Genomic DNA, 21,144 nt, shown 5'->3' on the forward strand with positions numbered 1-21,144 from the left:
GCAGATAACGGTTGGCCTATTTCTAATCTTCGCATCGCAAGCCAGTTCTACTATTCACTTACAGGGAAATAAAAAGTCACATTATACACTTTTAGTCCCTATAAGTCCAACTCCAGCAATGCTGGAAGACCCGACAGTCACATAATGCAGCTTGATCTCTTTTATTAGACGCTCCCTGCCAGGTGAAAGCCCAACATCTTTCATACGTCACGCCTGCTGTTTGTAAAGAAAACCTGTGGTGTCACATGACTAATTTTCTCAGAGTTGACACAGCTACCTCCAGAGCCACAGAAGACATGTGACAGCTCTTTTCACAGGCTGAGTAGGACTCAATGGAGCTAGTAAAGTGACTTTAAACTAATCTAACTGTGTGTATGTATGAGTGAAGCCCTACATGTTGATATGCATCACAGTCCTCAGTCTCTCAGCCAGCAAGAACATTTTTTTTTAATAATGTCCTCGAAGCATAAGCACTGTTAAATTAGCTATTTTTATTTACAAGGCAGACCACACACACAAGTACAGTTACAGGCTGCTCTGGGGGAAAGCCAGCCTCACAGCAGTTCTCGACACACACCACCACATCAGAAGCTCCTGAGATCAAAAGGAAAATGAATGACAATTGTAAAGAACACGCTCACAATCTACGCCAACATATATAAAAAATAAAATTGCACGGACAGAGATGACAAGATTTCCCCTCAAAGTAGAATTTGCCTTTAAGACTCTGCATGTAGGATCACTGCTTCTGAATCAAAGGAATTTAGATATAAACCTGACCTCAGAACGATCCTACCAAGTGACTTCATCGTCTAGAATAATTAATATCCTAACTTAATGTCGGAGTTGTGCTACCAAACCTGCCAACATGGAGTTGTACTCCGATGCAAAAGCTAAACGCAACACTGTAGTGACAAACACTGTTCGCAATACGATTAGGGCTTTATTCCGACTAATACTCTGTTAGCAGTTGAAGTGTCTGACTAGTTAGGGGACACTGATATTTACCTAAAAGGACATCAAATCCTAAAGATTTCCAGAGCCTTTGATATAATCATGTAGATCATGAAGTAAATAAGTAAAATACTTTCAGATTTGATATTTATATTTAACAGGAAAAATGAAGAGCCATAGGTTTGTTATGTGTTTTCTGTCTATGAGTAGGAGAGTGAGGTTTGCTTTACAGGCAGATACAGTAATATATTGTAAACGAGGGCTCATTTGGGGTGGGAGAACCTTACAGGACGCTCCGATAGAAATCCACTGTATAGAACACAAAGCCTATGAAGTTTAGTCATGCAGGATATCGATTCAAGTTCTATACATTACAGTTCTATCTAACAGGTCCCAAACAGTAACAGCTAGTACAGTTAAAACCCTAAGTCCGGGTGGCGGGGGGGCTGAGACACGGCGACAAGAGAGTAGCTGAACGGTTTCCTGTCCAGGAAGAAGAGGCTTGTAATGGCACAGTAATAAGTCCTTCATCCACAGTAGTCCATGGTGGTGCTCAAGTCATTGATTGTTGTGATTTGCTACTGAATGGCCAGTAGTGTTGAGTTATGTTATCCAGGTAATGTGTGTGTGTGTGTTTTCTTTATGCTAACGTCACAGAGAAGGCGATGGTGGTGGGAGATGTCTCATGTCCGCCGAGGCTCCATCCTGTAAGACAGCTGCGTCAGCGCCCTCTGGTTGTCAACCACGCACAGCTTCCTGACATAGCCCCGTACCTCCGCTTGGTTTTTGTTGGGTTGGCATATATCGGGGTCTGATGGAGCGAGAGAGGAAACAGAAGATGGAAAGATGTGTGTGAAGCCAGTGTGGAAACGCGCTAAAAGTAGAGTAATAAGAAGACTTACTGAATGCTTGGCTTCGACAGTGCCTCACTTGCCGAATTGTGTTCGCTATAATACGCTGAGGAGAGAGAAGATGAGAGAGTCTTTAGATATGACATCAAAACGGCAGTGAAAGACAGCTTGATGCATGAAACATGTTCTCACCATTTTCTCAAAATTGACCATATTGTCGATGAAGGTCTTGTTGCCCTCGTGTGTAAATGTCATATCTGTAAAGAAGTGAGCGAAACATTTAAGCTGCAGCCACGTTCCTCCCAGAGTTCATTCCCATGTGACTGGAGGGCTAATGTTCTCGTACCTTTGAGAAGGAGGGGCATGAAGGGGATGATTGGCGGTTCCAGTTTGGTGACAGTGAGGCGGTAGGACCGGTGGTTTCTTGATGGGTCCTATCACCAAAAATAGTCAATTTATATATATATATATATATATAGCTTTTAAATCTGATATATATATTGCTGTTGACAAGCCAATACAACTGTAGAGAACAGAATGTCATGAAACTCACCATCATACTCTCAAACTCAGCATAGAACTTCTTAAACTTCGTGGGGAGTTTCTGTGGGGAAAAAAAAATCTCAGAGACATGAATGGGGGACTTTTAGCTGTGGTGCACTGACATCCACACATAGATAACACATGGTTTACCTCCCACGTCTGGCTCAGTCGGCTGACAGCAGGGTTGCTCATCCCCATAATGATGGCAAAGAATGAATTCAGATTCTTAAACTCCCGACAGCTACGGACAAATGCAAATAAACGAGATGTAAATTGAAACTGGCAAGTGTATGTGTGTGCAGAATAGCATTTGTATGTGTGTGTGTGTGTGCGAATCCCACTCACTGTGCTGCTATCTTGATGAACTTCTTGAGGAGCTGGACTCTCTTGCTGAGCTGCGTGCAGAGGCACACTTCAGTGACCACCCACAGCTGCACCTGGTTGAACCTCCGCAGAAACAGGTCCAGGTTAGCCGTGGTCCTTCTGAAGCTCTGCCGGCCGAACGTGTGGTAGAGCAGCTCATGCTAGGGGGGGGGGTGCACATTAAGGATTAAGGGGGAGCAATGTGGAGTAATCTTTTAAGTTTTTTTCCCATGTGTGTAGAAAAAGACCTGTATGAAAGGTTACACTGGTTGGATGTGGTTCTTTATTTCACAGGGTAAAATAAGGCGTATGTGTGTATGCTTATCTTTTACTACTGGCCTAGAGTTGTTTTTGTGTGTATATGCATATGTGATGATACCTCATGCACACAGCTGAACAGCTCCCAGTCATACATGGTCATTTGGTAAGCCAGGTCCTTGGAGCTCATCAGCTCAAACGTTGACATGGAGCCTGCAGAGGGACCCTCCTGGTCTGGAAGAGGACTCTGGGACACACGGACACAGATATACATATTGGTGCACATTCATGAGGACACAAAGGGATCATCACATATTAATGATTCAGTGTACGACAATCAAGACATTTGTAAAACCATTTCATTAAACACTTTATGTCTTACCAGACCGCTGAGCTGGTCTCGAGGACAGGCAAACAATCGCCCGTTGATGCTCAGAGCAGAAAACACCGAAATGTCGTTAGGCTTCAGGATTTGTTTTTCTGGAACGGAAATTTGAAGAGCTTTCATCACCACCGGATATGTCCCAACACTACGTTTCCCATTTTCATTTAGCAAAAAATGACTTCTAATGTGTCTGCAGGTAACAGGTTGTGAACAGCCCTTTTGTATCTAAATGGATCTGTGTTCTCACCACAAGCAGAGCTGAGGTGGACCAACACGAGCTCATCGGTGGTGCCGAGTTTGTCGGCCACAGCGCTGATCGCTTCTCTTCCCGTCCCTGACACGGAAACCCGGACAGTGGTGTACGTGTGGTCACTGCAGTACACCTTCAATAGGACTACACACAAATACAAAAAAACACACTGAAATATCTGACGGCTTCAGGTTTGCAATAAATAAAAATGAAAAACATGAAGATGCATTTGTCCACAACAAACAAAAGAAGACTTAAAGTATGTAACCCACTAGCCCACGCAATACAAAATATAAGCAAAATATGTAATTAATATGCAGAGGACATAAATATCCACATTAAAAAACAGCAACGAGCAGAGTACATGCTTATTCACACCAACTTACTGTCATCATGATTTCTAATGGGTTGCTTCTTCTGCAGCCTTTCCTCTCCATTGCTGAACTGTCGTATGAGAGTTTTCTGTTGGATTACACGAGACAGTGTGTAGTCAGCATCCACATCGCCATGACAACATGTGGAATGTACCACTTAATAATTGAAAACAATAGTCTGGACTAACCTTTTTTAGAGATTTGGCTTCTTCTGAACTACAAAGTGCAGAAACACACATAGAAAGACAGTTAATTGAAGCTGGTACATAAAACACAGTCTCACAGTCAAAGTTCCAAGTGCAGCGCTTCAGAAACGTACTGTAATTTGACAACTTTCTCCAGGTCAGGAACCAGGTCTTTCAAAGCTCTCAAAATCCGAGAATCGTTTGATAAACTCCCGTACAACTCCTGTGTGGACAGAGAGGAAGAACCACCACTCAGTATACGCATGCATATGATATGTCATTTACAGAACGGTCGCGTTGGTTCACCTCGAGGAAAGCGATGGTAGCAGGCTCCTCCTGAAGCAGGTACGTGTGCGTGTTAGCCCAGCGCAGGGCCAGAATCAGAGCCCTCCTCTTGCTGTTGAGCGCATACTCCAACCTCTCCTGTTCGGAGCCGGGTGGCGACGTCGCGTGGTAGGTGCACACACGATTAAAGATAAATACAAAGACAGAGCACACGGAGAAACAGCGATATCCCATTTGTTGAATACCGATCTGATGCTCAAAACCTGCACAACCACAGCATGGTTATGTAGACGAATATAAATCCATTTGATGATGCAGTTTATGATAAGATCTGCTTTCCTGAAAATAGAACTGATATTTCGACCCCCTCAAGGTCAGTTTATCCTCGTTACCGCCTCCTCTCCTAAGATAGGAGAAGCTGAATCCTTTGCAAAACCCCAATGACTATAAGAAAAGACCTCCACCACTGTTATCACAAAGTGTCACTTTGGTGTGAAGGGATGTGCTCACTCAGTGAGCAGTTCATTCGTGCTGGATGGTCAACTGCTGCTTCAGCTTCCATAAACAGAAGTGGTAAAGTTGCACAAGCCAAGATGTTGTCAGTAGCAGTGTTATACTGGTGTCTGTGGTGAACAATGGACATGGTGGTCCATTTCTGAGCCAGGGTTGTCCACAGTTCTACCAGATAAGTTGGTATCACAGAGGCTGTGAATAAAGGAGGACATGTCGTACATAAAGACATGTAGAAAGGATATTGGGCCATGATTAGAGGGCACAGCTGGCTGTTGGGCATGAAAACACCGTGCATGAGGACGAAATCATCCACTGCTGGGTCTGTGGAGGAAAACAGATGGAAAGAGGTTCAAACGGTAGTAAACATCATCATTAATCCACTCATGCTTAATGCTTGAGCCTGTCTGGACTATCTATGGTATCCACCTATTCAAAATTCAGTAAGCCCTAACAGGCACTTCATTTTCTATTTGGCTACCTGGCTCACTGTGATGTATGTCCATCCTCATGGTCTCCAGGAAGTGCTCAAGAATCTTCTCTGGTGTTCCCGATATCACAGTGTACCTGCAAAAGGAGACATTCATTCCACTGTGCACTTGTAAGTATGTAGAAAATGTCCCTCACGATAACACACATACTTGATGCTTCCCAGGGTGGAGGTGCGAGGACTCTTTTCCAACACCAGCACCGCTTGCTCATGCTCTTTCAAACGCACCGTGTTGGCTTCCACGTCCTGAAAACACAACAGGATGCATGTCTAATGTCAATATGATCGCTCCGAGTCAAATGGGAAAATGCAATGCAGCTCCTCCACCAGAGGAGGGAGACAAACATCCCAGCCAGGCAGCATCACCTGCCTATAGTGCAGTATGATGCTCCAGTGTTTGGCAGAATGCATCTAACTGTTATCTTAGGTGAAAGACTGTTGGCATAGCAGCGAATTGATGAATAAAAATCACTGATAACAGTATTTGTAAGTTCGGAGGTAGGAATCCGGTGTTTTGTGACTTCACTCGTAGGAGATAAAATGTCCAGCTGATTTGCTTACCCTGAGTATCCTGTTGAAATCTTCCTTGTCCACACGGAGAAAGTGACAGTTGTCCTCTCTCAGGACAATGGAGGCGGCACGAGGGGAATCTGTAACCAGGGCCAACTTCCCGAAGTCGTCCCCCTCGTGGAGAGTGCACACCACACCCTAAGGCATGCACACACACACACAAACACACACATAATAATAATGGATTGGATTTATACGGCGCTTTTTCAAGACACTCAAAGTGCTCTGACAGGGTTCCGTTCATTCACACACAGTCATACCGGTGGTGGTAAACTACGATAGTAGCCACAGCTGCCCTGGGGCAGACTGACGGAAGCGTGGCTGCCATTCAGCGCCTACGGCCCCTCCGACCCCCACCTCAAACATACAGCAGTCATACACATTCACACGAGGCAAGCTGGGTGAAGTGCCTTGCCCAAGGACACAACGACCATGACACAGTGACAAGGGCGGGGATCGAACCGCTGACCCGCTCTACCAACTGAGCCACAGTCGCCACACACACACACACACACACACACATGAATGCACAGATAAACAAACATATAAACAAGCTTGGACACAAACACAATTTACTGCTCATTATAAGCCCTGAACAGAAGTCGGAAAGGAGTGAGATGACTCATCTGTACTGAGTGTGTGTGTGTGTGTGTGTGTGCGTGTATACGTATGCATGCATGTGTGATCAATGTGTTCGAATGCACATTAATGCGCAGTACATCCGCCTGTGCAGCGGTTGCAAAGCGGTGCGCGGCGTGAAATTGTGGAAGCGTACAACCCCTTAAGCCCCTTCAATCAGAGCGATGAGTCATGGTGAGCTGTGTGGAGTTTGCCAAACTCCACTGTTGGTGTTTCCCAGCCCCGCAGGGAAGATTCTGTTGGTCTTCTCCATGCAGACACACAATCAGCTACACATTTAAATCCATTACATACGAATGAAATATCTTCAAATGAAGTAGAAAAATTAGAGCATGTGTGTCAGAGAAACATGAGCACGTAGGTGGATGAATACATCGGAGCGTTCATGCACCTTGCCATAGATAACCACATTGACAGAGCCCTTCTGGATGATGTACCACGATGTGCCTTCCTCTCCTTGGTTGAACACTGGAAGATAAAGAGGGCAAACATATATACTCCCCACATACATGATTCTGTACACCAAACGTCTTCAAAATCAACTCTAATCTGAACACACAGACACATATTCCTGGATTCAGTGTGATTTTTTGCAAACAAGGACTGCTAATAAATCATTTGACACACTTTTTAATGTTGACAAGATACCAAAAAGGATTAAAAGCTACAGTAACGGACTCAGTAGTCACAGTTTTGTCTGAGGGGAGCATCACATCAAACTTGCCTGTACAAACAAAAAAAAATGCAATCTAGGATAAAGTAGACAAAGTGAAGACTCACAGACGGTTCCAGCCTTTGCATGCGACTCGAAGATCACAACGCTTGCCAATTCCCTCTTCACCTACAAACAAGAAGAGAAGAGTTTGACTCATGTTGGATTAAGCTGCACGGCAGTAAACAGTAAAATTCACGGATCAGGGTTTTTAAGAATTATTTACAGCAACCCGGGAGTCCTTACAGACCATCACGTTTTGCTTTATGACTCTTTTAGTATGCTGACATTTTTATTCATAAGCACTTTGTTCAAAGGGATAATAGAGGGAAAGAGTAATAAAAAATTGTTCTTCAAATCACTCATCTCTTACACTGGTAAGAGAAATGCTAATGACTACATCTTCTCCTTCTGGTATTCAGACTGTAGCAAGTGATTGTGATAGATAAACGACCTTCTTGGAAATCGGTCCTGTCCCTTTAAAAGAAGAGCGGCCAGGCTGACTCACAGTGTTGGAGAGGTGAGCTAAGGCTTTGATGTGAAGCAGCTCATCGTAGATGATCTCCAGGTCATCCCCCGTCCTCTGACCAGGCCTGCGGACACAGAGCTTTGTCAAAATGAGCTCACCGTGAAGATTTCATGCACATCCATGTCGTCAGTGGCGTGCACAGGTAGACACTAGGTGGTGCTAAAGCACCTGCCCTTGCCCTCTGGACCAAGCAAGTGCCCTTTTGAAAGTTTGTTTTTTTCACACAAAGAAACACGAGACAATCCGGTCAATTTTCAAAATAAAAGCAGTGTGAACGCGCCTCAGTTCCCAAGCTGCAACTTGCATTTATTTGTCTCTGTTGTGAAGTAGCCGGTCTCAACGCCACACAGCTGGGTATAAATTATCGGCTGCTCACAAGCTAGACGCTACCCAAAATCAGTAATAGATATGACATGATGATGACCACCAGTAGAGTTTGTCATTGGTATCCTACAGCATGTGAATCTATCTGTATACTTACTTAAGATGAATATTTAGTAGGCTATTGTGTAGGTTTACATTAGGCTAGGCCTACATAATTAACACTTGCAGTAATGTATTTGCTAAATGACAAACAGGCAATACCCGATTGCCTGCAGAAAAAGTAGCCCTGTGCCTTGTTGAAATATAACCAAACAGTCTTATTCATATTGTTGGTCTCTTTTTATTTACCAATTGCAGCATAATGCCTAGAAAGGAGAGGATAAGAAGGGGAAAAGAAAGGGAGCTACAGCAGGCAGCCCAGGAGCAGCTCTGTGGGAAATAAAACAAAAGCATATAACGTTCAACATGTGCCTGTAATGTTTATTTATTTTTTAAATCTCACACTGCTATAATAAGGCAGCCGTCAGTTCTACATGCCACATAAAGTGCCCTTATTTTTCACTGAGCACCTGCCCCCCAAAATGTCTGTGCACGCCACTGCATGTCGTGGATCTTACACATGTTGGTTTTGGTCATTTGGTTCAGTGTGCCAAATCAACAGAAAATAAATATTGGACTAGTGGCAAAGGAAGGGAAAATGTTTAAGTAATATATATGCAATAAGCGATGTCTTGCCGGAGTAATGTAAGTATTAATTGTTACTGACGATTTCCTGAGGATCATGCGCAATAGTGCGTCAGGGCCGATCTGAGCGAGGAAGAGGATGGTCTCCGGCAGCTCCTCCTCACTCTCCCGCTTCTCCTCCTCACTAGGCAATGGCGTGTCCTCCTCCTCGTCGTCAAGAAAACGGTAGAAAAGGTACTTGTCCTGGAAACCCAGCTCCTGGTCCACTGATGGGCAGACAAACAAAAAACAATATCATTTTGGCTGTATAAACACACACACTGTGCATGCCTCGTGATTTTCAGTTGTTTTCATATCTCTGGACATCATTTCAGACATCTTCTTTGAAGTGTATGTATTTGAGATTCAGACCTATATTTCATGCTCCTGCTTCAAAATTCCCAAATAATTTCCACGCCGGTATTCAAACTGGCACTTTCACTGAGACTGAGGTTCAGAATGAGTAAAACCACCACTCCGACTCACAGTCAAACGGAGACACGGATTTGTCTGCTTTGCAATGGAGGTTTGAGAACTGACTATGTACTGTGTTATAGCAAATGTGCAGTGTCATGAAACTTAGCAAAAGCCAAAGTTGGAGTTACCATGGTTAAGCACCCCTTCTTCTAGCAGCGCCTGCCACATCCCAACAGCATGGGACCGTGTGAGAACACAGGCACTCTGCAGCACCAACCAATCCACCAGCTCTGTGCCCACACAGCATTGTCTGCCACACACACACACAGCAATGAACACATTTGTTAGAGCTGTTGCTTTAATCATTCTTTGTTAACAGATAGTTGGAATTGTATTGCATGCATTGCATGCTCTTACCTGTACGTCTTGAGGTGGTACTTCCTGTCTCGGATCATGTGCGGGGCTCTGGACAGGATGGCGTTGCGGAGAACCTTCCCCGCTCTCTGCAGCTTCTCTGAAGGGATCTATAAGCAATCCAAGCGTCAATACTCGTAATGCTTGTGCTGACTCCAGGCTGTAACGCACATTAATATGGATCGTATTGATCATTAACACGGTCGGCAAGGCGTGTGTGTATTGCAAACTGAGATGCATGCTTGTAAAGCAGCAACTACACAGCACTCGTACCATTTAAACTGTAACAAAAACCAGAGTGCATCCACAGGAGCACATCCTCTACAGATCGCACCTGCACCTTAGAAAACAAGGCGAAGAGCAGATGTGAACTCATACACAGCTGCTGTTGAAAACAACAAAGGGATGCTTGCTAATTGGGCAGATGGGATCTTTCTTCTGTGCGCTTACATTAGTTTGCATTAGCATAACTACAGAGAACCACAGCAGTGATTCATCACACTCACCTAGAAAATCCATTCTGGCATTCAGATTCATTCACAAACATGCAAGGACGCAGCATTGAATGATTTTATGACATCGGTTTACTATCTTTACAAGCAGATTTTTTTTTTTTCAAACATTAAAAAAATCCCTCATCTTCAACATACAAGACTAAAATATACATGTTTGTTCAACCCTCACCATTCGCACATATGTCAGACAGCAGTAGTGTATAAACTGGCCGGCCCGCATATGGGTTGTGTGTTTGGTTCATTCACGCTTTGTGTGCCGGGACGAAGGCCACAGCTCGCCAGAATGTGCAGGCATGGTTTATTTAAAGGCTCAAGTTGCCATGCTGAGCTGTTTTCTTCTGTTTTTTTTTTTTTTTTACTTCCTTTTTTTACCAATCCGAGATGGACTCTTCGGTTGCCAGCAGTGGGAGTAGTTACCTTGTTGTGAGCTTTGTTTGCAGAGTCTGAGTTCATGTTGTCTTTGTCTGTGAGTCCTGAGGAGGAAAACAAGCTGGTTGAATTGAAGATTCTTACAGGATATGTTTCATTCCCAAAACATCAAACTATTCATACAAAAATGCTTAAAGAAGTATAACTTGAAAAGCAAGCAGGAATATATAAATGCACAACCAAACGCACTAAGGTCCAGTCGTTAACCGCATTAATCACATTTACAGTGATTTCTTTCATTCTCACTGTCATTGTTGGATCCACTCTCCATGGCTCCATAAGGAGGGGCTAACAGTCCAGCCAAGCTCTGTCGGTACTTCTAGAAGACAAAACACACGGATCACAATTGATGTTAATCTTGAAAACATTTACACCTCTGCCATTATGATGCATCATTTATGAGACATCATCATCTATGAAACGCCAAAACCCTATTATGTTTCTTTCTGCCTTTCTCCAACACACAGGGTTACTTTCAAACAAACACACACACAAACCCTCAAAACAAAGCCCTTTGTTCAAAGATCATTTACATGCAGAACAACTAACATTATATAACACACACACACACACACACAACAGGGTTAACAAGAGCATCCGGAGCAGCTAAAAGTGTGCAGATGCTGCTCTTACATCTGTTAAGAACCACAAACTGTACCTGCATGTTAATAGCCGAGACACTAACACACACACACACACACACCCAGGAGAAACAAAGCTAAACAACTTCATTTTGTGAAAGACAATAAAAAAACAACTCACACTCTTCTACACAGTGGTACAGTTGAGGAGATGGACTCACCTGAGTTCACACACTCAAGACGCCTGATGCTGGAGGGATTGAAACCCCAGAGAGCTGCCCCTCTGCTCCTTTACAACTCACACACACAAGCCACCGGATAGCATTCTGCTCAAAACAAGCTGCTCCCTCGCTCCCTTTCTCTCACACACACAGTCGCCCCAGTGTCTCTCGCTCACTCTCGCTCTCTCTCCGTCGCTGCAATCGAGCCAAGGACCAAACCACTTTTCTCTTACAGGTTACCACGGTGATCTCTGTGTGACTGAGCTACTCTGGTTGAGGAGGAGAAAGAGGGAAGGCGCGACGGAGAGAGAAAAGGACCGAGGGTGAGGATGGAGAGGGAGGACAGGAAGGGAGGCTGGCAAAAGATGCAACATGGCCAATAGAGGAGGAGAGAGGAAGTGGGCAATAGAAATGTAGAGCAGGTGGAAGAAATAAACAGTTCAAGACTTTTCACAGTATAGGCCAACCAGTCCCCCACATTTAACACAGAGGTTTATATTTATTCAGCGCACTTCCACTTGGTCTTAGAATCATGGATCTTTAATTCCCTTTGATCCTTTCATCTAAACACATGACTGCATTCATCTCTTGGTTTTCTAGTCCTCGTCACACACACATACACACACACACACACACACACACACACACACACACACACACACACACACACACACACATGCACAAACTACTCCATTCACACGCACACACACATTACAACAGAGATCCTTTCAAACGAGGACAACCTTGGGGCTCCGTTTTCTGCTCCGTCCTAAAATAGACAGCAGATAGGGAGACTGAGTGCACTTTGTTGACAAACAAGCACACCACCAGCCCAATAATAAGACGGCCCACACGCACTGATAACCAATTATCATCTTATCTCGCTTTTCCATCCTCCCGATGTCATGTTTCAGTAAATGTGATTTCAATTCACCATGAAAGAGCAACACTGAAAAAGGCATTCTCTTTTTCATAAATCACAAAGGTGAATATATAAGTCATGCCAACCAAACAGCATTTGTTTTTAGAGAAATCATTGACATATGCTGTTATGTCTTCCACATCTTTTGACACAATCACTTCATAAAAGGTGCAACATTCCAAATTCATTAATAAAGCAGCTACTTGCTATGAAGATATAGTGGAGTAACGCCTACAGGAGCAGAGAATTAAGTCACTCTCCCTCTGTGTGTTGTAATCGGAGCTTCTCTGTGCTTTGTTTACACTGGTCCGGCCATGTGTGCATGAGAGTGTGCAACTCCGAGTGTCTGCAGTTACTGCTCACTGCTTCGTCCTGACGTATGGCGTCGCCCATCCTTTTGTTCCCCCTCAGGCAGTTAGCTATTCAGCACAGTTGTCTGCACAATCTCTCGGAGACATATATTAATGAATACAGATCACTGTGACTTATTCTTTATCTCCACAGACCATTTCATCTTTGTCATAGAAGGAAATGCGCAGGTGGAAGTAATGACCTGTCTAATTCCTGCTGTGAAAAAGGCAGTGTTAAACAGTATTTTCCCACAATTTCACAAGCTTAATTAGTTAGTCAGCAAGTATCTAAACTCCTCTCTACCTTTGTAACCCAATCAAAATGTGTTGATATGGAACCATATGTACCTGAGCCCAGGAGGAAACCCTAGCCCACCTGTTTCATACACGGAGGTGCAGGGAGTAATATGTCAGGCACTTATTACTTCTCTGCCTGCACTTAACATGTAACACATGCTCTCAATGCATCACCAATTTCAACTAGCAAGCTCTGAAAACAACATCTAGTACAACACACAAGCAAGTATGTATTGTACGCACACACTCCTCTCTCCTTTATCAGCTTATTGTTGCATGTCACCTGAGGTGTGTATCTAATAGGTGGGAGAGAAAAGGCTATTATGATGGAGAGCCCTCTTGTGGTTAAAGACATAATTGCAGCAGAAGGTTGTCTGGAAATTGCAGTCTCAATAGTGACAAGTTTTGTTTCAAGATGGGAAGCTTAAGGTACACTATCAAGTTCATGGTGAGTCTCTCACCTCCCAGAGGCTCTTGAATTCCCTCTGTTCGATACGCAGCAGCTCGCTGGTCTCTCTGCTGACAATTGTAGCGTGGCGTGGTGTGTTGTCCAGGATAGACTCCCCGAACGCCGTCCCAATCCCCAGAGTACAGATGGCGACTGCATCCTGCACCCAAACGAAACATGTTTCCATTGCTTAGAAAAGAATGAACAGGTCCATAATGTTTTCAATTTATTGAAACATTAAAAGAGCTAGAAAATGAGTCCGTCAACACAGGAGTAATGGTCTTTTATATAGGGTGGCTAAATAGTGGATTTCTGTGATCATCATAATGTGATAATCATAAGCAATTAAACTGCATTACACCTTTGATTAAACAGTTGTGTTTGGATTTTTTCTTTAAAGAAATGATGGAAATTATTCATAATTTCTGAAAATATTTTATAGTCATGAACTATTAGTCAATTGAAAAGTGTAATTTTCTGTCAAACACTACACAACAGCAGTAAAAACATCTATCAAAAGGTTTCCTCAAAGAAAATGGACAGATGCGAGCGCAGACACATTAATATATGATAAATAATGCTAACAGATTCAAATGTGAATGTATGGGACTGGTAAACGGAGTCTCCTGTAAGGGAAACATCTCTGGGTGCTGAATATAATTGGACAGGCTAGAGGCAAGCAAACACACACACACACACACACACACACACACACACACACACAGAAACACACATTCCTACAGTCCACTGATTCAGACAAATATTCTATAGAAACCTTTTCAGCAAACTGACATTACAAATATAGCCACAGAAACTAGGCCACCAGTCGCACTTTAGGGCAACACACACGAAAATGACATTTCACAATGGAAGGGCTTCTTATCTCTGTCTTTGACTGGGAACAAATCCTTCCTCCCGCTCCCTTTTCCCCAGACGGCCCTCTACTCCTCTGTATGTACTCTACAGTATAACCCTGTTTCCACACTTTGGCATAAAGGGTGAAGCATGCAGCAGAATTCTCAGTGGACATGTTTTATTTTTTTAGATGTGGCAGCTTTGCTCTGGCATATTCAAGCAGAGAGACGTGAGCTCACGTACTGGAACGATGCGCAAAATATTTTACTGCTTCTCTCAAAATGACAAAAAGAAACATGCCTCCTTTTAGAGGCATACTTCCCTGGTAGAAACATGAATCTGTATTGAAAGTGGGTCATATATCTAGTCGAAATGTAACATTTTTTATAAATATTCTATAAATTTAGAATTTGGTGCCTTCTTGACTGAGAAAAGGTGACTTTCTGGCGCATGTGGATGGAAGACAACAACACCCACAATGCACTCCTCCGCAGGCCACTCCCACTGATGCAGACCGACCGTAAGCAGCGAACGCGAACTGACCGGGAACAGCAATTGTAGACCAACTGGCGGCGGTGATTACAGACTAACTTAGCAGTGATTGCGTACCGACCGGCAGCGGCGATTGCAGAATGGCGGCCAGCGGATATTGGACAGAGTGCAGAGCAGCATTTTTATTATAAAAGGACCGGTCCAGTTCCGAAAACCAGAATAGGCTGGTTGAAATCATGAGGAACTAGTGTTGTAGTTGCCAACCTTTTCAAGAAGATGGTTGAAGGAATAAAAGAGGGAGGCTATGTGTGGACGGTAAATCAGAGTATGCACGATTGATATAATAATATAATTAATAATAATGGAATATTATTTTTCATTAGGATAAATAGGAAGGCAATTGAGGCAGTCCAGAATCTTAGAATATAGATTACATTTTCATTGGCATGTAAACAGCTTATAAGGAATATTGTCTTTTTCTAATAAAGGCAAAAAACAGAATATTTTTACAGCGAGCAAGTAATGTAAAAGCTCCCATCAGACTTAAACTCTAGAATCCAATCTTACCTGGTGGTTGGCAGTTTCTGACACTTTGACATCCAGAGAGCCAGACAGGACAGCATACCAGCTGGTGCCTATATCTCCCTGTCGAAACACTGCGGGCAGTAAAATGTATTAAACACTATAGAGTGCAGTTCACTCAGCCTTGCTGGTTTGATTTTACAACAAAAAGTAGTTGTAACGTTTTATTTTTGCAAATAAATGATAAAAACAATGTATCAAAGATGCCATTGATCATCCATATCCTACAAATGTGTTTGAAAAAGGCTTGCGTAACTCAATGAATTACAATAGCAGTATTCCAATGCTTCAAACGGCCTTCTGCATCACGACTTTCTCATAACAAATACTGAATACTGAATATGAACCATGCTTCACTATGAAGAGCTATTTCGGGCCTGAAAGCGCCAGACATATTTATTGTCGTACTTTAAACCGAAAACGTATAATTTGATTTCATAATCCAACCTTTTGTGCATTTGTGTGTGGGGGGGTGCACATCTACATTTACATTTAGGTCATTTAGCAGACGCTTTTGTCCAAAGCGACTTACAATTGTACAAGTACATTTGTCAAAAGAAGGAAACAAAGAAACCACAACGTATCATTGCCGATAAAGTAAGAGCTAAAAATAGAACAAGTGTTAGGTCCTCATCTACGTACATGTGATGCCTTTCTCCAGGCATTCATAGAAGGCACAGGCACAGATCTGCAGTAAAAGCGGAGGTGGGAACCTATGGAAGGCTTTGACCTCTCTCAGTCTGGTCAAAATAATGTCCACATCCTCTCCGGAGCGCTCTGCGGGCCTGTGGAGAAACCACACATCAGGTATTAAAGAACTACGCATCTAGTTATACAGAATGATGGGAATGATGGGTAATCTATCTTGGGCGAGTCCATTGCATGAAGAAATCAATCAAAACAAAAGCCATCAACAGTCATTCTAAATATTTGCAAATTAGAAATTGGTTTGATATTGTCCTTTTAAAGATGAAAGGCAGCTCTTTAAATGTTATCTGTGTGTGTGTGTGTGTGTGTGTGTGTGTGTGTGTGTGTGTGTGTGTGTGTGTGTGTGTGTGTGTGTGTGTGTGTGTGTGTGCTGAGTGGAGAGCTGCAGGCGTTACTTCTCTCGGCTCAGACCCCCCATGGAGTGTCGATGTAAGATCTCATTTGTACTGCTGCTATCCGTAATGCGCTTAAAACCGAGCACACACACGTAGAGAGAAACACCTCATCATTATTGGACATCTACGAGGGAGAAGCCCACAGACGCTTGATCTGAGAGCTTAAACATTCTGCTCTGCGAGCCAAAACGCCTCGGAGTAACACACACATTGCAGTTCATTCACGTATTTTTCTCGTGGTTGCACGTGTGTGTGTGTGTGTGTGTGTGTGTATTCATGAAGAATGGCTAATGCACTGTGGGTTTCTCCCTTTACAGACAAGAGCCCGTCTCCTTCCTCTTCCCCTGCTCCCAGCTCAATGTTTTTTTGTCTGCCTCCACTAAACATTACTCTAATCTCCATCCATTTTCTCCTCTCCTCTCCCAAGACTCGCTTGTTTCTCATTTAAGCTACCCATTTTCTCCTATCCATTACTGCCACTACCATGGCAGCACTCACCATCCTCCCATTGTTATCCCGTTATTTCTGCTTTTGCAAGTTCACGGGCAGCGATGACTCCCTGTTTACCCAGACGCACAAGTCTACACAGAGATAAACACACATGCATTTGCGTCCCCCGAGCAGCAGATGATCGTCCTCCGTAGCTAGGACGGTGCTCCCTGATAAACACAGACTAAGCCTAAAGGGCTGCACTGCACAACGCATCCTCAAGTCCCTCAACATCTGCCACGAGCTCAGGCCATCACAGCTGGGTCTTCGCTTTCTCGCTGTCTTTTTATCGCTTTTTTGTGCGTCTCTGACTCATCCTCCCACTGCCTGCGCATTGGCCCTTGGTGCTGACAGAGCATCATAACCCAGTGTAGGCTGGAGGTTAATCGTGTAGACAGGTGGACTCCCGCACACATTGCATTTTGGAGAGACAGGGAGGTTAACTCTGCAGGGTTAAATGGACAATACCCGCATCACCCTTCACCTATCCGTCTACAGTGAAACTGTTTGGGATCTGTCAGTTATAATCCCCAGGTTGAATCCTTGTCCTTGTCCTGAGCTTGCTCGCTCCCTGCCTGCCCAGAGAAATCTGCGTCCCCCTTTTGGTGTGAGACGGATGTGACCTGAGCGTCGTTCACCTTTATCCCACTCTCCCTCCATCGCTCTTTTCTCTCCTGCTTGACTTCTCTCTTCCTCAGCGCCCACCCCTGTCCATGTCAGCAGAGATCTCAGCTTTCAACCACAAATTATGGCCCCTCACACACACACACACACACACACACACACACACACACACGCACGCACACACACACGCACGCGCAGTAGTTCTAAAATCGACCGGCACACTGAAGGGAAAATCGAGATACACCAGAAGGTTCTACAGATTGTTGTAGATAACATCCATCTGGAAGAAAAATAACTGTTTCCCGACAAAATAAATCATAGGATGATTTGTGGGAGCCAACAAACATGTCAGACGGCTTTCCCCGAGCTTGCAGATTAACACCTCACTGTAGCAGCAGTTGCCTTGAATTGTAGGTACGTGGCTCTTCTGACATCGATTTGCATCGCCGCTCACAAGCTGATTTCCTGTTAAAACAATAAATACTAAATCACTCCTCATCCAGCTTTGTCATATTTGCACATTAACCATACATACATAATGTATGTAAGAGACAATAGGTTTAAGACTTTCTTCTTTGAAAATTGTTTTCATGCTATCTGAAAGTGTGTGTGAACTGGACACGGTGTTCTGTGGTTCTACTTTCCTGCAGCAGAGGGACATTACACCTGAACTGGCATCTAAACCAGTGCTGTGTGTGTGTATGTTGACTGGACCATTACCTGCCAGGGGCAAAACAAATCTGATTTTACCTCACATACTTCACACTCACTAGCAATAAATGTCTGTGGACAGATATATAAGAGACAGTCGTATTATAACCTCTGGCTTTCTTTCAGCCCCCCGCCCTCCCCTCTCCCCACCTCTTACTCTACACATCAACAGCTACTGGAAGCTCCCAAACACACACAAACACTGATGGATATTGATTGAATGAGGAGGTGCATAGCAGAGGAGCCCTGAGTGCTCTGATCCTGTCCAGTAAAATCTTATGACACTGGCTGCCCTGAGTGACACTCACCTACTGCTGCATATCTCCTGCATTCGGTTTACTTTAATGTGTCATTTTATACACGCCAGATTGGAAAAATGATTATAAACATTTCAGTACAGTAAAAGTCACACCCCTATCACAATGATTTTATGAGTTACCCAATTCCATTCAGCAACAACGATGACTTTTCTGACACTGCATGGATCAAACAATCAATTAGTCAACAACCATCATCATAATCAAATATGAAACTAAGCCCTTCAGTTAATGACGTTTATCAATGACAGAATCCAACAGCACTTAAATAATTCATGCCTTATTACAGGTGAGGACGTGGAGACAAGATGGTAGCTTCAGGTTGCCAATAGTAACGTGGGGATGTGTCATAGTGAGGTGTGTAGGCTACAGTATGTGTGGGTGTGAGCTGTGTGGGGCCTGTCTGATGCGTCATTGTTTATTTTAGGTGTGGGGTACAGTAATTAGTGTATGGCTGCCCTTTCTGCCTATGTATTAATTCAAACCCTCTCCCTCGGATACTACGCTTCTTTGGCATTAATGTCAACTTGACACATCTATGCAGCGATGGACTAAAAGGTTTTCTAAACACCACAGTTTATGGATTATAAGGAGTTGTTCATAAACATTCTGTAAATTGGCTGTTCAGTTATTATAACGTGTGCAGTGCAGAGTCAGATCAGACAAAAGGTCAGACACATGCAGCATTTTATCAAAAATGGAAGAAGAAACATGCACAGATGCCTTATTGTGAGATAATCCACACACAGGCCATGTTAGTATTTTTTAAGGATGTATGGCCATATGATTTAAGCAGACAGACATAAACCATGTGCGACTAATCAGCCGGTGCAGAGACATCCCAGAGGCTCGAAGCCACCAACGCCTTTTTTGACCGTGCAGATACGAGAGAGAGAGAGAGAGAGAGAGAGAGAGAGAGAGAGAGAGAGAGAGAGAGAGAGAGAGAGAGAGAGAGAGAGAGGGTGTGTGTTGTTATGCACTGCAGCCTTCAGCATCCCTGGACGTGGTCGGATTTAGTCACTGACACGAGTGTAACCTATAGTAGAATTAAAAAAACACACACGAAGCGCATCGTGCCGTCGCTGCGCACTCACGCGCTGCGCAGACAGCGATCGCCGGTGATGGTTGAATGGAGAGAATAGGAGATCGGTTGAGAAAACACGAGCGTTTCGCCGTGCGCGTGGACGTCGTCTCGTGTCGTGTGGAATGTGTGTTGCTATTCACCCACCTTTTATCCAGACAGCAGATCCACTCGGACGGAGACGAGTTGGGGGACGTCTGCACCGCGACCATCTTCCCCGGTCCTGTGTGTGTGTGTGTGTGTCGGTGAACGCCGCGACGCCACCACAGACAGGAGGCTTCCCGGTTGTCGGTGGTCGTTTAATGAACGTGAGCTCCGGCTGCGCCCCCTCCCCGCCCCTCTGCCTCGAGCTGCCTCGCACAACTACAGGCTGCTGCTGCTGCTGCTTTCATCATGGCATGCACATGACATATGTCAGTCTGCAGGGAGGGCTCACACACAAAAGCATCGCATACATACTGGAGAAATAAAGCTAGAATAGATGAATACGTCATTAGTTGTCCAATGTATAGATTACTGCTCAGAAGCTAAATTTAGACCTATGAAATATATTTAGCAATATCTATCTATCCATCTAATATTTGAGGATATGTATAGCCTATAGTGGCATGCTCATGGGTGGGGAGTGCAGGGCAGTGTCCCTTGTCATTCTGTCATTCAGCCCCAATTCCTCTCTGGTTAACCCAGGTGCTGCTGCTTTGTGACTAAAGTGTAACAGTAGCTAGCTAGGATGATAGCGAGAATATTGTAATCAAAACATATTTTCCAACAAGGGATGTGTGTCACAAAAGTGTATTGCGAGCAGCTGTGCGCCATGTGGCGTCTTGTCTTTGCAATTGTCAGGTTTGGACAAGAAGGGAGGACTCAGGTGCAGGGCAGAGGCAGGTTAAACGTGTTTTTATCCAAAATACCAACTTGACTTGGCTCTGGACTGTGGATGAAGGATCTGGACTTGACGAAAGACGAAACGAACTGGCACAAGACAAGGGGAGACGCAGACTTGAATACACAGAGGGATAATGGGCAAAAGGTGAAAACAATCAGGGATCAGGGATGACATCAGACCAGGAAACACATGAGGAAGGGCAAGTGACCTGAAACGAGAGAGGAGTTACTTTCAAAATAAAACAGGAAATGACAAGACAAAAACCAAGGCAAGACAAACCTCACCGGCGTGACAGCAATTGTCGCTCGCAATCTGACATCCAGTGTATCTGAAACACTGAGCAGTCAACTATACTAGCTGATAATCCGGCCATGACCTTCTGTTGTTTGCTAGAAGATTCTAACATGTTAAGGTCACAATTTGAAATAAAGGGGTCCCAATTCGACGTGGAGAGATGCCCTTTAA

At 44.0% G+C, this 21,144-nt stretch overlaps 1 protein-coding gene across 2 annotated transcripts; it reads right to left on the minus strand.

Annotated features, from left to right (window-relative positions):
• Positions 1-471: 471 nt before the first annotated feature.
• Positions 472-20,085, minus strand: LOC311012212 (rap guanine nucleotide exchange factor 4-like). 2 transcript variants are annotated; one of them, XM_084007577.1, is made up of 30 exons: positions 19,941-20,085; positions 16,111-16,253; positions 15,454-15,542; positions 13,553-13,699; positions 10,967-11,039; positions 10,709-10,764; positions 9,780-9,886; positions 9,551-9,672; positions 8,989-9,172; positions 7,878-7,962; positions 7,438-7,498; positions 7,049-7,125; positions 6,010-6,156; positions 5,600-5,694; positions 5,440-5,525; positions 5,204-5,282; positions 4,470-4,620; positions 4,298-4,386; positions 4,167-4,194; positions 3,991-4,066; positions 3,602-3,748; positions 3,352-3,449; positions 3,091-3,216; positions 2,694-2,872; positions 2,499-2,589; positions 2,359-2,409; positions 2,152-2,239; positions 1,998-2,062; positions 1,857-1,911; positions 472-1,765 (listed from the first exon to the last, which is right to left on the minus strand). In XM_084007577.1, exons 1-30 carry the CDS (start codon positions 20,003-20,005, stop codon positions 1,638-1,640), a joined length of 2,988 nt encoding a protein of 995 aa, XP_083863703.1. In that variant the 5' UTR covers positions 20,006-20,085; the 3' UTR covers positions 472-1,637. The 2 variants fall into 2 exon arrangements, with proteins under 2 accessions (XP_083863703.1, XP_083863704.1); XM_084007578.1 differs by lacking the exons at positions 13,553-13,699; positions 15,454-15,542; positions 16,111-16,253; positions 19,941-20,085 and adding an exon at positions 11,523-11,661.
• Positions 20,086-21,144: the final 1,059 nt, after the last annotated feature.

The sequence above is a fragment of the Eutrigla gurnardus genome (assembly GCF_963514095.1).
Source record: "Eutrigla gurnardus genome assembly, chromosome: 4".
Classification (NCBI taxonomy): Eukaryota; Metazoa; Chordata; class Actinopteri; order Perciformes; family Triglidae; genus Eutrigla; species Eutrigla gurnardus.